The 12,991-nt window shown below is 51.2% G+C and overlaps 2 protein-coding genes across 2 annotated transcripts in view; one reads left to right on the plus strand and one right to left on the minus strand.

Moving 5' to 3' along the window:
* Nucleotides 1-693: 693 nt before the first annotated feature.
* Sac3d1 (SAC3 domain containing 1) lies at nt 694-3,099 on the plus strand. The gene is made up of 2 exons (XM_028771255.1): nt 694-1,486; nt 2,503-3,099. The coding sequence occupies exons 1-2, from the start codon at nt 694-696 to the stop codon at nt 2,997-2,999; spliced, it is 1,290 nt and encodes a 429-aa protein (XP_028627088.1). The 3' UTR covers nt 3,000-3,099.
* A 321-nt stretch (nt 3,100-3,420) lies between these two features.
* The window catches only part of Naaladl1 (N-acetylated alpha-linked acidic dipeptidase like 1), an 11,355-nt gene continuing 1,784 nt past the window's right edge, over nt 3,421-12,991 (minus strand). Inside the window, exons 5-18 of the mRNA XM_028771128.1 lie at nt 10,513-10,796; nt 10,328-10,432; nt 9,716-9,801; nt 9,477-9,596; nt 6,878-6,963; nt 6,716-6,779; nt 6,567-6,634; nt 6,324-6,415; nt 6,144-6,234; nt 4,435-4,516; nt 4,180-4,353; nt 4,016-4,103; nt 3,824-3,916; nt 3,421-3,607 (exon numbers count right to left, since the gene is read on the minus strand). Of these exons, the coding sequence (XP_028626961.1) occupies nt 3,421-3,607; nt 3,824-3,916; nt 4,016-4,103; nt 4,180-4,353; nt 4,435-4,516; nt 6,144-6,234; nt 6,324-6,415; nt 6,567-6,634; nt 6,716-6,779; nt 6,878-6,963; nt 9,477-9,596; nt 9,716-9,801; nt 10,328-10,432; nt 10,513-10,796 (1,620 nt within the window). The remainder of the gene's footprint in view (nt 3,608-3,823; nt 3,917-4,015; nt 4,104-4,179; nt 4,354-4,434; nt 4,517-6,143; nt 6,235-6,323; nt 6,416-6,566; nt 6,635-6,715; nt 6,780-6,877; nt 6,964-9,476; nt 9,597-9,715; nt 9,802-10,327; nt 10,433-10,512; nt 10,797-12,991) is intronic.

The raw sequence follows: 12,991 nt of genomic DNA on the forward strand, positions 1-12,991 counted from the left end.
GAGAGGAGTAAGAGGTGTAGAGGCCGGCCATGAGCACGTGGAGAAAGAGGGAAGGGGGAGGGCTGGGGAGAGGGGAGACAGAAGGAAAGCAGAAAAAGAGCAAGAAAGAAACAAGAGCAAGAGCCTCCCAGCACTTGGGAGGCAGAGGCAGGCGGATTTCTGAGTTCGAGGCCAGCCTGGTCTACAGAGTGAGTTCCAGGACAGCCAGGGCTACACAGAGAAATCCTGTCTCGAAAAACAAACAAACAAACAACAACAACAACAAAAACGAGAGCGAGGAGGGGGCAAGCAGCCCCCTTTTTAGTGGGTCATCCTATCTGACTGTTGCCAGGTAACTGTGAGGTGGAGCTTTGAAAAAATGCTAACAATACCTATGAATGTGTGATCCCCGCCTTTAATCCGGGAACTGGAAAGCAGAGACTGGGGGATCACTATTGAGTTCAAAGTCAGCCTGGTCTATATAGTGACGTCCAGACCATCCAGAGCTACATAGTGAGATCTTGTCTTAAAACGCACAAGGAAGCAAAGAAGAATGACAGACACGCAGCACTAGTTTAGCGTGTTAAAGAAATGATGAAATATCCAAAGTAGGACTACCTACTTGAGAGCCCTAAGAACAAAAAGCTAAACAATCCAACAAATCCCAGAGCTGGGGAGGTGTGGCCTCATCGCTGGACTACAAACCGATGCATCATGGGACGATTTAAGGGGAAAAACCGAAGCCAGGCGCGGTGGATTATGGGAGGCGTTTCTAAAGGCCGCGGGAGCCGCAAACCGAGAAAGCCGCGTGAGGAGGGTAGGGCCAGCCAGACTGGGGCCCAAGCCTGTTCCCCGAGCCCGCGGCAGGATGCAGTGCCGCCCTTCCGCTGGCCCAGCGATGCTGAGTGTGCGTCCTCTACCCACAGCCCTGCTATGTCCGGCTGCAAACTCCCCATGGGCCTGTGCCCAGACATGTGCCCGGCTGCCGAGCGCGCTCGACGCGAGCGCGAGCATCGCCTGCACCGACTGGAGGTGGAGCCAGGCGGCCATGGGAACGCTCCTCGAGCCGACCCGAGGCGCACAGTGAAGGAATACAGTCGGCCGGCAGCGGGCAAACCCCGGCCCCCGCCAAGCCTGCTGCGGCCACCCCCGGTGCTCCTGGCCACCGTGCGCTACCTGGCCGGTGAGGTAGCCGGCCGCGCCGACGTGTCGTGCGCGGAGGTGGCGAGCTTCGTAGCCGACCGCCTGCGCGCAGTGCGGCTGGATCTGTCGCTGCAGGGAGTGGGCGACGCGGACGCGGCGGCCGTGCTGGAGGCTGCGCTGGCCACGCTGCTGGCCGTTTTGGCTCAGGTGCGGCCAGAAGAGACGCGCGGAGCCGTGGACCCGGTGCTGCTTCAGACTCAGGTGCAGGAAGGCTTCGGTTCGCTGCGGCGCTGCTACGCGCGGGGCGGAACCCCGCACCCCCGCCAGGCTGCCTTTCAGGGCCTCTTTCTGCTCTACAACTTGGGTGAGTCGGATTCCAGAGAACAAAGTGCGGGGACCTTAGGAGCTTGGAGTAGGGGAGAAGCAATACTAGCAGCCACGGCGAACTGTAGCTTGGGAGTGTGGTAACTTCCATCCCTCAGCAATAGCTTCTCCTTGGGAAAGTCAGTTCGTAAGGGTCCCGACGTGGGACCTGAGGACTGTCATTCTCAAATTGGGCTGTTTCTGCATAGCAGAGGTGGAAGGAGATAGATAGTACTGAGAGAGTTGGCCTAGAAAACGCTTCCCAAAGATGTACTCCGTAGGCTGCCCCATAAATATATTTGACAGGATAAAAGGTTCCCTTCTGTGGGTGGTTTATTTAATTATAGGAAAGTCCAGTGGACGTGGTGACAGGCGCCTTGTACCGAACACTTTGGCAGATTCAGGCAGAGGCAGGCAGATTCTTTGGTGATTTTATATGTGGATACAATACATTTGGATCATACATACACAGTAACTCTTAAATTCACTAACTTACAAAAATGGCTCAAGGTTTCAGTGGCCTTTTCTTTGAAAGGAAAAGGAAACTAGGGCAGAGTCTTCGTCAAAAACTGACCCTTCCAGATAGAGGGGAAAGTGTAGCGAAGCCAGCACCCAGAATCCTTTTGCTACTGCGCAGCAGTGGGAACCCTAAGTTAGAAAATCTTAAGTCTGGGTGTAGCATAATAGCCTGTGCTCTAGGACAGCCTCAGGCTAGCCTGTGTCCCTATGTAGAACACCGCCCATCTCTGTCTTGTAAGGATTTAGAGGTCTGGTCTTGCAACACCTCAAAAAGACCAGAGAAGGATCTGATGGCTGGATCTTTCTTGGAAGAGGAGAGAGGAAGTGGGTTAGCCTCTCTGAGGGAATATTACTAGAGCTAGCAGGTACACAGAACCAAGCTCTGGGAATGAGCTTGCCTGGGACCCGCGGTGAACATTGGGTCTGAGAGGGTGAGATGAGGTATGCCTGATCCAGGAAGCATCGGCATCCTTTTCTTTCTGTTTCTTGCCTTTGTAGGTTCTGTGGAAGCCCTGCAGGAGGTTCTACAGCTGCCTGCCACCCTGCGTGCCTGCCCTCCCCTTCAGACTGCTTTGGCTGTGGATGCTGCCTTCCGTGAAGACAACCATGCCCGACTGTTTCGCCTGCTCCGCACCTTGCCCTACCTACAGAGCTGCGCAGTGCAGGAACACATCGGCCATGCCCGTCGCAAAGCCCTGGCCCGCCTGGCCCGTGCCCTGAGCACTCCTAAAGGACAGACCTTGCCTTTGGACTTCATAGTACACTTTCTGGCCCTAGATGGACTCCAGGAAGCACGAGACCTGTGCCAGGCCCATGGGCTGACCTTGGATAAAGACAGAGTTGTATTCCTGAGGGGTCAATACTCTGAAGAAGGACTCCCACCCCCTGGTACCTGCTACATATTAGTGGGAAGCAAGCTTCAGGGACACACCCTGGAGGAAGTGGTCATGGCAGAGGAAGATAAGGACAGTCACAGACCTGGATCTCCAGCTTGAGAGGGTTTCATCTCCCACGAGACCTGGATCAGAGCTCCGTGGGCTCTGTCTCACAATTCCCAAACAATAAAAGGAATTCATTATGGTTCCCAAACAATAACAGGGACTCGTAGACTTCATTTATTTGAGGGTTAAGAGGGGAGATAGAGCAGGGGAAGAGGAAGGCGGGTTGAGCAAGGGCCTGGCCTCTACACTACTTTGGACCCAAGCTTTACCCACTACCATGAGCAGGTGTCTTTAACTACAGGGAAGCCGCCACGCACACACACACACACACACACACACACACACCCCATGCTTTAAAAGCTTGAGGGTGTTTGCTGGTTGTACCCACTCCTGCCTAAGAAAGGACTGGGACATACCCCAGAGGAACAGGTGTGAGAGGCAAGATAAAGAAAAAGCCCAAGGGACAGGGCTGGGGTCAGAGGTCAGCCACAGGTCCCAGGGTGGCTGCTGCACCCTCCAGGGCCATCACTACAATGCTAAGCTGCCTCTGTACTTCAGCCCAAGCTTCAGGTCCGGAGTTGACTTTCTGGGCCCTGGCATAAGCATTGGCCAGCCCTGGGAATGTGGCAGAAGAGCCTGTGTTGGGTGCCCAGAGCACATGGCTGAGGAGAGATGGCAAGCTGGGGGTTAGAGAGAGGTCACCTGCACTCAGCACTGTCAACAGGCAAGCATAAAACTCCTGCATGTTCTCTGAAAGCAAGGGCTTACAGCTGTGCAGGGTGGGCCGCACTCCCCAGCTGTCAGTGAAGTGGATTGTGAGCTCTGGGTGGTAGGTCTTCGCTCCAACCCCCCTCCCCAGAGCTGTGACATAGGCTCACCTATAGTATCGCTCCTCTGGGAAAGCCCTCGGGTTCAGGAATGCCCGTTCCAAGAGCATTAGCTGGTCATTGACCATCCGTACCTGCAGAGGACTGGAGAGCGTGTGCGTTACTGTGCAAGCCAACAGTTGAGCTGCTAGCCCAATGCATGCCAAGTGCCCGCTCCCAGACCTGCCCACTGCTGGTACTCACTCAGGCCTGCTCTCCTGCAGTGTCAAGATGCGCTGGCCCAAGGCTGCAGCTGCCATCTTAAACTTCTCCACTGCAGTTACCAACGGCCCTAGGTGGGGAACACCTGGCTTAGCCCTGCCTGAGGATACAGGGCTCCCCATGACTCCATGTTGGGGTGTGCATACCCAGGCTGATGTTCTGCTTCTCTAACTCTGTGCTGAGGTTCTTTTGAGCAACCTGCAGGAAACTGTTTAGTGTCTCACTGTAGTCACTGACATTGAGGGGCAGGAAGAGGCTGTCACTGAGCCGGAGAAGCACACTCCCAGCCGTCCGGGCCACAGCTTGGTGGCTGCTGAAACCTATGGAGGGGACACAAGGCAAGGGCTGCATCATCAGCCCATCCTTCTGTCAGCCTCAGAATGCCCCTGTCCCCTCCTCACCAGGGTCCAGAAACTTCTCCACATAATCAAACGTGTCAAAAGCTGTGTGGTAGGTCGGGTAGATCCTGGCTGAGGTCTTGCTCTAGAGGAATAAGGAAGAGGTAGACTTGGGGTGGGAAATCTTGGTTCCCACAGTGGGCTGTGTGCTTCAGAATTTCTACTTCCAGAGGAGGAGCTGAGGGTCAGGGACTAGCCTGCTTGCTATTGCGCAAATAAGCCTGGGGCTTTGGAGTCAGAAGTGGGAATCCCAGCTCCACCACCCAAGGGCAGCAGAGCCGGGGGGATGGGATTGAGAGCATCCACTCAGGAGGTACAGGCTGGATGCACTGGAGTCCCACCTCAATCCCCACAGCGTATGAATTGTTCCCTAACGTTTCTTGATTAGTGCTGACACCCGCACAAGCATTTCCACACTAAGTTCTGCTTAGTTAGTTACTGCCATCCTATGATTGACAACAGCCTTTTTCTTGTCCTGAATAAGGCATAACACGATGTGAGAGCATTGTAGAATGAGTAGGGTAGAGCAACTACAAATCAATACAACCATGCAAGTGTTTGATGAGCAGAAACATGCTCGGAGGCCTAGGAAAGCCGGCCTGTGGAGCCCGTGCTAACAGCTAGTTTTAACTGTCACCTTGATACAATAAACGTCTGGGACAGGAGTCTCAGTAAGGAAATGTCTAAATCTGATTGGCCTATGGGCATGTGGGAGTCTATTTTGATTACATTTATTGAGATAGGAGGACCAAAGGGACTCTGGCCAGCTTGAGCAGGTCTTGCCCTTCTCCCTGACTCCCTCTGCCTTGCTAAAAACTGTAGATCACATTAATTTTTTTTTTTTTTTCGAGACAGGATTTCTCTGTGTAGCCCTGGCTGTCTTGGAACTCACTCTGTAGACCAGGCTGGTCTTGAACTCAGAAATCCGCCTGCCTCTGCCTCCCAAGTGCTGGGATTAATAGATTACATTCCTAAAGCTAGCCACCAAAGTCTATCCTATTATTTAGCCAATCCCTCCTGAGGTTGTCCAGCTATCAAAACAATAAAATCCAGCAATCAAAAGACACTTTGGCTTACCTAGTTAACATGTCCAATTAAAATTCAATATCTCGTCCTAACACGGGCTTCCCCTTTACATTTATAAACTGCCATTACCTATGGGCCACGGGTGTCTCCTCTCTATCCAGAGACAGTCGTTTGTTCTCTAGAATAAATACCCCCCTCTCTCTCATCCTCTGTCTCCTGTCTTTGCCTCTTATTCCCTGCCCTCTGCCCTCTGTCTCCTCTGTGCTGGAAACTTGGTCTGGGGGTCCTGAGTTGATACTTCTCCTGTCAAGGACCACACTGCCACACTGTGGACAGCGCCATTCCTAAGTCAGGGATGGAGAAGTTGACTGAGCATTAATAACCAAGCATCTACTCATTACTTTCTACTCTTAACTGTCAGTGTAGTGTACTCAGTTCTCGGGAGCCCCCACCACTGTGACTCCCCTGCTCTAATGGACTAGGACCTAGACTTGTGCTAAAATAAACCCTTTTTCCTCAAAGTTGCTTTTGTCCGGGTATTTTCTCACAGCAACAGGAAACAAAACTAAGACACAGTTGACAGATGCTTAGTGAATGAACCAGACAGATCCTGTCTGGACTAGATCTTCCCCTGAGGTCTAACACAGCAGTGCTGGGGAGGGAGTGTGGCGTGGAAGACTACTCACCCGGTCATAGGTGTAGGCAAGGTCCATGGAAGTGATGCCCAGGAAGTGAATGAATGAGGCATAGTCGCTGCCTGCACCCAGCGTGCCCAGGCTAGAGGAGGGGAGAAGAAAGGCTCTGGAGGGTGGCAGGTGGACGTGCTGGGCCTATAGGCCCCCTACCTGTCTGGTTTCTGGGCTCACCTGGGAACCACTCCATATACTGGACTACTGCGGTTAGTATATCGGATCCAGTTGTCATAGATACTGAGGCCACTGGAACCTGGTGCACTGATCTGGTACAGAGAGGAAAATCTGATGGCTCAGGAAACCCAGCCTCAACAACCAGATGGGTCTCCAGCAGCCTCCACTCTCCAGGTCAACTGAGATCCGAGGGCTCCAGTCCTGCCCACCCTATACTACATAGCCCCTCATACCCCCTTGTACCTCTTTGGTGGCAGAGAATATCACACTTTGTACAGGGGGTGTCCCCTGTGCCCGGAGGGTAACATTGGCTGTGGAAGGAGCAGGGAGGCCTGTTCAGATCCAGTCCCTTCCTTTCCCAGCCCATTCCCAGCTGCCTGAGCCGCCCATACAGAACACAGAGATGTCCACATTGATGTAGGTCACCGCGCGCTCCTGCAGCTTGCTGAGGAACTCCTGTGCCAAGGGAGAGTGGGAGGAGGAGAAGTGACATCAGTCCATTGCTGCCCCATCCAAGGACTCCTACTACCCACTCCTTTGTGGGGCTCACTCACCTCTGTGAATTCTGTAGAGCCAATGAGCCCAAACTCCTCCGCTCCCCAGCTGGCAAATATGATGGACCTGCGGGGTCGCCAGGTGCCTGGAGGGAAGAAGCGATGAGGGGTCGGACGGCAGGGTCCTCTGACCCAGGGTGACTTGAGGAGTAAGCTGGGGACATGGAAGGAAGGGAGGAGCTAGAAAAGATGGTTCAACCACACCTTCTGCCAGCCTTGCAGGAGACAATTCTCTTTCTAGCCTCCCACCTTCAACACACGGTACCCTGGGAGTCCTTGGGTCATCGGGTCTCTTTTGACCTAAATGCCCTACCTTCTCTCTGGTCCATGGTAGACCTGCTTTGGGGAAATTTGATCCTCTATCCTCAGTTAACATTTGTTGATAATACGTTGGTAGTTGCTGAATAGTTTTATCCCAAATCAACCTTTACAACAGTATCTTCATGGGGGGTGGGGGAAGTTGCCGGGGGTAGCCCAGAGTGATGCTCAACTGTTAAGAGCTCTGGCTGCTCTTCTAGAGAACCCAGGTTCTATTCCAACCACCCACGTGGAGGCTTCCAACATCCAGTTCCAGGGGATGCAACACTCTTTTCTGACCTCCAAGGGTACCGCATACCCATGGTACACAGACAATCATAAAAGGAAAGCACTCATATACATAAAATAAAAATCAAGGGAAAAGAAAGTATCTCTCCACTTCGCAGTTGAAGAAACGGAGGCACAGAGAAGTTAAATGCCTTGCCCAGAACATATCGAGTAGGCAGGATAGCCAGGCTCAAATCCAGATGTCATAGGTCCCAGAGGCATATGATTTACCCAGGGCCCCACCCTGCTTCCTACAGCATCCAGCAGCCTGGCTTCCATCTCCAGGCTCCCTTCCCACAGTCCCCAGCCACACCCCTAAGATCCTGATGCCTGCCCCTTCATGCTCCATGTTCCCTCAGCTCCACATGCTCCCTGTTGTGTTACACCTCTGGCTGCAGCTGGATCATCTGATCATTGTTGTTTGGTTCTTTGTTGTTTTCTAAAACAGGGTCTTGCTATATAGTTCAGGTTGATCCAGAACTATCAGTGTAACACAGAATGGTCTTAAACTCACCATTCTCCTGCCTCAGCCTCCCCAGTGTTGAGATCACAGACGTGTGCTACTGTTTAGGAGTTCACCCTTTTTATCAGAGCCTGGCTTCAGGTTCCCTGTGTAGCTGGGGATGACCTAGAACTTTGATTCTCTTGCTCCCTTTGCCAAGTTCTGGGACCAGACCCAGGGCCTCCTGTATGCTAGGCCTACAGCTTTACCCACGCTTCACCAACTGACTTACAACCCCAGACCCTATGTATTCACTAATGTATTTATTCATCAAGATAGGCTCTCACTCTGTGGCCCTGACTGCTCTGAAACTCACTCTGTAGACCAGGCTGGCCTTGAACTGTTTGCTCCTCTTGCCACAGCCTCATGAAGACTGGGCTTGCAGACATAACCCATCACACCTAGCACTCACTTTTGGCTGAAGAAAAAAATTTTTTTGAAATGTAGCATGAATACATGTTTGCAGCTACAAATCCCCACACTTTTTCTTGCCAGCAATGTATGGCCTGATGGTGACCAGGCCGACCAGACTGAGGGAAGTATGACAAATGTCAGCATCTTGAAAGACAAAGAGCAGCTAAGGCACTGTAGAGACAAAGGGACACGGTGGGACAGACTGTGTGTCCCAGGTTAGATCGCCAAGGTTCTGTGTGCATGCCAGGGCACTTGTGTGTACAGTCCACAGGTTAGGGGTTTTGTTGTTTTTCTTTCTCATTTCTAGAAGGCCCATACTCCATACTATTTATTAGTAATTCCTGATAATCTACATAGAAAATTCATTATTTAGATTCTGCCTGTACTTGAGAGATTAAGTTATAATAAATGCATAAGAAAAAGATTGGCTATATCCAAGTAACCCCTTGTTTGTTTGTTTGTTTGTCTGTTTGTTTGTTGAGATGAGGGCTCCATGGCCTGAAACAACCAGGTGGACTAGACTGGCTGGCCACAGTCTTCCAGGGATCTACCTGATGTTCCCAGCTGACAACCGGCCCTCCTCTGCTGGTTCAGCCACATCTGTTTGACCTTCCATCATTGCTAACAGCCCTCCAGTTCATCTCACAAGTATCTTTTTCAGCCCAGAGACAGAAGCCCTCAACCTCCTTCCCGAGCTCTCCTCTCTGACCTTAACTGACCCTGGATGCTCAGCCTCTTCCCTAGCTATGATCTCTTGCTCTGAGGATCCACCACTCCTTTCCTTGAGGGTCTCCAGTGCTGAAATGTCAGTAGGGATAGACTTGGCTTAAAAGGCAGAGCCTGGAAAGATCATGTTCACAGCCCGTGGGGCCTGACTCTCCCAGGACACATAGGAGGCTCCTGGGAATGGCTGCATATACCAATAATCTGTTATTGAGTCCTGAGGCGCCCAAGGCCAGGGGCTGGCACCCAGGTACTAATGCCTCCATGGTTCATGCCTGGTTCAAGTGAGCCCTGCAGATGAAGGAAACAAAAGAAGTGGGGAGGAAATGACTCTGGGGCTTCTGGAGGACTGACCAGAGGACAGCATGGTCTCACCCTTCTTTAGCAAGGTCCCCAAGACTCGAGAGATCTCCAAGAGGACAGCAGTGCCACTGCTGGGGTCCACGGCCCCGTGTACCCAGCTGTCCCGGTGGTTTCCGTAGATCACGTATCGATCTGAAGGGAGGACCAGAGTCAGAGGGGCAGAGAGGGTACAGGAGAGGGTAGGCAGGCCAAGGTGGACTGTAACCAGGGCAGGACCCAGGAGTGGTGGGACTTGGTACAAACAGGCTCACCAGGCTCCACGGCCCCCTGGATGATGCCCAGGACATTGGAGGAGTTTTTCAGCTCCAGCCTGTTGTGGACACTCACTTTCACCTCGCTAGGGATGGGATGAAGGATATGATTAGAATTTAAGCCCTCTCCTGTCCTCCTATCAGATTCAGAAAAAGTGAGTTCAAGAGAGGGAAGATGACACCATCAGTCACTTGCTCAGCAGAACCAAGAAAGGCGCCGGGCGGTGGTGGCACACGCCTTTAATCCCAGCACTTGGGAGGCAGAGGCAGGTGGATTTCTGAGTTCGAGGCCAGCCTGGTCTACAGAGTGAGTTCCAGGACAGCCAGGACTATACAGAGAAACCCTGTCTTGAAAAACAAAACAAAAAAACAAACAAACAAAAAGAACCAAGAAAGGCAGTTAGCAAAGCTGCTCTCTGTGGAAGCCTCCTCAGCTGGGGAGGAGTCAGTCACTTCCTTTCAGTGAGCTTCCCCCAAAGACTAAGCCATTCTGGAAAGGGCTGGGAGATAGTCTCGAAGAGGGAAGAAGGAATGTTGGGTAAGAGGGTATCAAGGGGAAAAGGGAATTGGGGGAATTAGGGGAAGGGAGAGAAGAGAGACGCCCTGTCTCACCTGTCAGCTGGGAATCTTCCATTTGGCTCAAAGCCCGGCCCCAGCTTGTACTGACAACCCAGTGCTCCCTGCCAGGAGTCGGGGGCAGTGGCTCCAGTGAGGTGACTGGGGAGGAGAGAGTGTCTGTGAGGTAAGTTTGGTATCTGCAGGTGTCTAGGGGTAAGATGTACTAGGCACAGGCTCACCAGAGCAGATCCTTTGCATCCTCAAAGCCAATAGGCTGGGAGGGAATTGGGGGAAATCCCGAGATGTTGTGAAGATCCAGGCGGAAAGAAGAGGGGTGGGCTGGAAGGTAGGGAGTCAGAGGGTCCCCAAAATACTCATAGTAGGAGCCTCGTTCCACACCGGAAGGAGGCAGCCCCCAGGAGTTGGGGAATGTTTCGTTAGGCAAGCTCTTCCCGTCATTGATATCACCCGGGTCCGTGTATACCAACACTCCGACAACTCCGTGTTTGGCAGCATTGATGGCCTGCAAAAGGCAGAACAAGCTATGTGTAAGTGACAGAGGGGGACATGCCCTATGCCTGCTGACTTCCCATGAGCAAGATAATAATATTGGCCCAAAATATTTATGTTAGAACTACTTGGGTTCCTAGGGATCCTGTGGTGGAATACTATGCAGGTGTATAAAAGAGTAAGAGGTAAGTCATCTGTGGTTGCTAAAGCCTGCAACCCTCACACTCAGGAAGCAGAAGCAAAAGGATTGTTGTGCAGTTGAGGCTAGCCAGGACTCCACCAGAAGACTCAGTCTCAAACAAAAAAAGATGTACACCCTTCCTAGCAGCACTAGCCTCTCCATCCACAGTGCGGACAGCCCAAAAGTCCATCCGTGTATGATGAATGAATAAGAAATGGTATATATGGCCGGGCAGTGGTGGTGCACGCCTTTAATCCCAGCACTTGGGAGGCAGAGGCAGGTGGATTTCTGAGTTCGAGGCCAGCCTGGTCTACAGAGTGAGTTCCAGGACACCCAGGGCTATAAAGAGAAACCCTGTCTCGAAAAACAAGAAAAGAAAAGAAAAGAAAAGAAAAGAAAAGAAAGGAAAGGAAAGGAAAGGAAAGGAAAGGAAAGGAAAGGAAAGGAAAGGAAAGGAAAGGAAAGGAAAAGAAAAGAAAAGAAAAGAAAAGGAAAGGAAAAAGAAAAGGTATATATGTTTGGAGACAGGGTTTTATGTAATCCAGCTGGCCACAAACTCTCTTAAGTATCCAAAGATGATCTTGAACTTCTGATCCTCCTGCCTCCACCTCCCCAGTGCTGAGATTACAGACATGTGCTAGAACATCCGATTTTAAGGGCTGCTGGGAATAGAATTTAGGGAGAGCTTTGCCAATTCAGCTAGACTGGCTGGCCTTCCACTGAGCCCCAGGATCCTGTATGGTAGAAGGAGCCTGTAGGACATGTTGTTAAGGGTCTATTTGTTTTAGTTAGCCCTGCCCCAAGCCCAGAAACAAAGTTGGTATTAGCAGACACCAAACAGACTCAGGCCCTGAGCTCAGCACCCAGGGAAGGAGCACACAGTAGGAGGAAAGGAGAGAGACACAATGTCTCAGAAGTGTGGCTGCCCTCCTTAGCGGAGGGGCCAGGCCCACAGAGCTCCAGAGTAACACCTGCCCTGGTGTCTCTGCCTTCTCACTGTATAAGCTCCTAGCTGAGAAGGAAATGACAGTTGTTTGTTTTGTTTTTTTCTCTGTACATCCCTGGTTGTCCTATCTACCTGCCTCTGCCTACCAAGTGCTGGATCAAAGACGTGCACCACCACTGCCCAGCTAGAAATGCCAGTTTTTTTTTCTTAAAGATTTATTTATTTTTATCTATATGAGTACACTGTTGCTCTCTTCAGATACACCAGGAGAGGGCATTGGATCACCTTACAGATTGTTGTGAGTCACCAAGTGGTTGCTGGGAATTGAACTCAGGACCTTTGGGAGAGCAGTTGGCACTCTTAACAGCTGAGCTATCTCTCTAGCTCCGAAATTTTTAACTGGCATCAGTCTGCTGCTTTCACAGATCACCAAGTTTCTGAATAAAACACAATTTAAAGATTTGATTCCTGGGGCTGGAAAAATGGCTCAGCGGTTAAGAGTACTGACTGCTCTTCCAAAGATCCTGAGTTCAATTCCCAGCAACCACATAGTGACTCACAACCATCTGTAATGGGATCTGATGCCCTCTTCTGGTGTGTCTGAAGACAGCTGAAGACAGCAACAGTGTACTCATATACATAAAATAAATAAATAAATCTAAAAAAAAAAAAGATTTGATTCCTGGTCTGGTGAGATGACATAGTAGGTAAAATCTGCTTGCCACCGAGCCTGATGACCTGACCCTAGGACACAGAACTGACTAAGGAAGTTGTCCTCTGTTTCCACACACAAGGAATATTCTTCCCCTCAAAAAAAAAAATTAATTAATTAAACAAAGAAAATAAAATGAATAAATAAATTTTTTTAAAAAGGTTTAAGAAGAACTTTTAAGCCGGGCAGTGGTGGTACACGCCTTTAATCCCAGCACTTGGGAGGCAGAGGCAGGCAGATTTCTGAGTTCGAGGCCAGCCTGGTCTGCAGAGTGAGTTCCAGGACAGCCAGGGCTACACAGAGAAACTCTGTCTCGAAAAACCAAAAAAAGAAGAAGAAGGAGGAGGAGGAGGAGGAGGAGGAGGAGGA

The sequence above is a fragment of the Grammomys surdaster genome, unplaced genomic scaffold, assembly GCF_004785775.1.
Source record: "Grammomys surdaster isolate TR1022 unplaced genomic scaffold, NIH_TR_1.0 205, whole genome shotgun sequence".
Classification (NCBI taxonomy): domain Eukaryota; kingdom Metazoa; phylum Chordata; class Mammalia; order Rodentia; family Muridae; genus Grammomys; species Grammomys surdaster.

Bases quoted from the DNA above. Each gene is read 5' to 3' on its own strand.
- Sac3d1 (XM_028771255.1), top strand. From the start codon at position 694: ATGGGACGATTTAAGGGGAAAAACCGAAGCCAGGCGCGGTGGATTATG. The intron at 1,487-2,502 runs GTGAGTCGGATT...TTGCCTTTGTAG, and splicing joins CTTTCTGCTCTACAACTTGG to GTTCTGTGGAAGCCCTGCAG.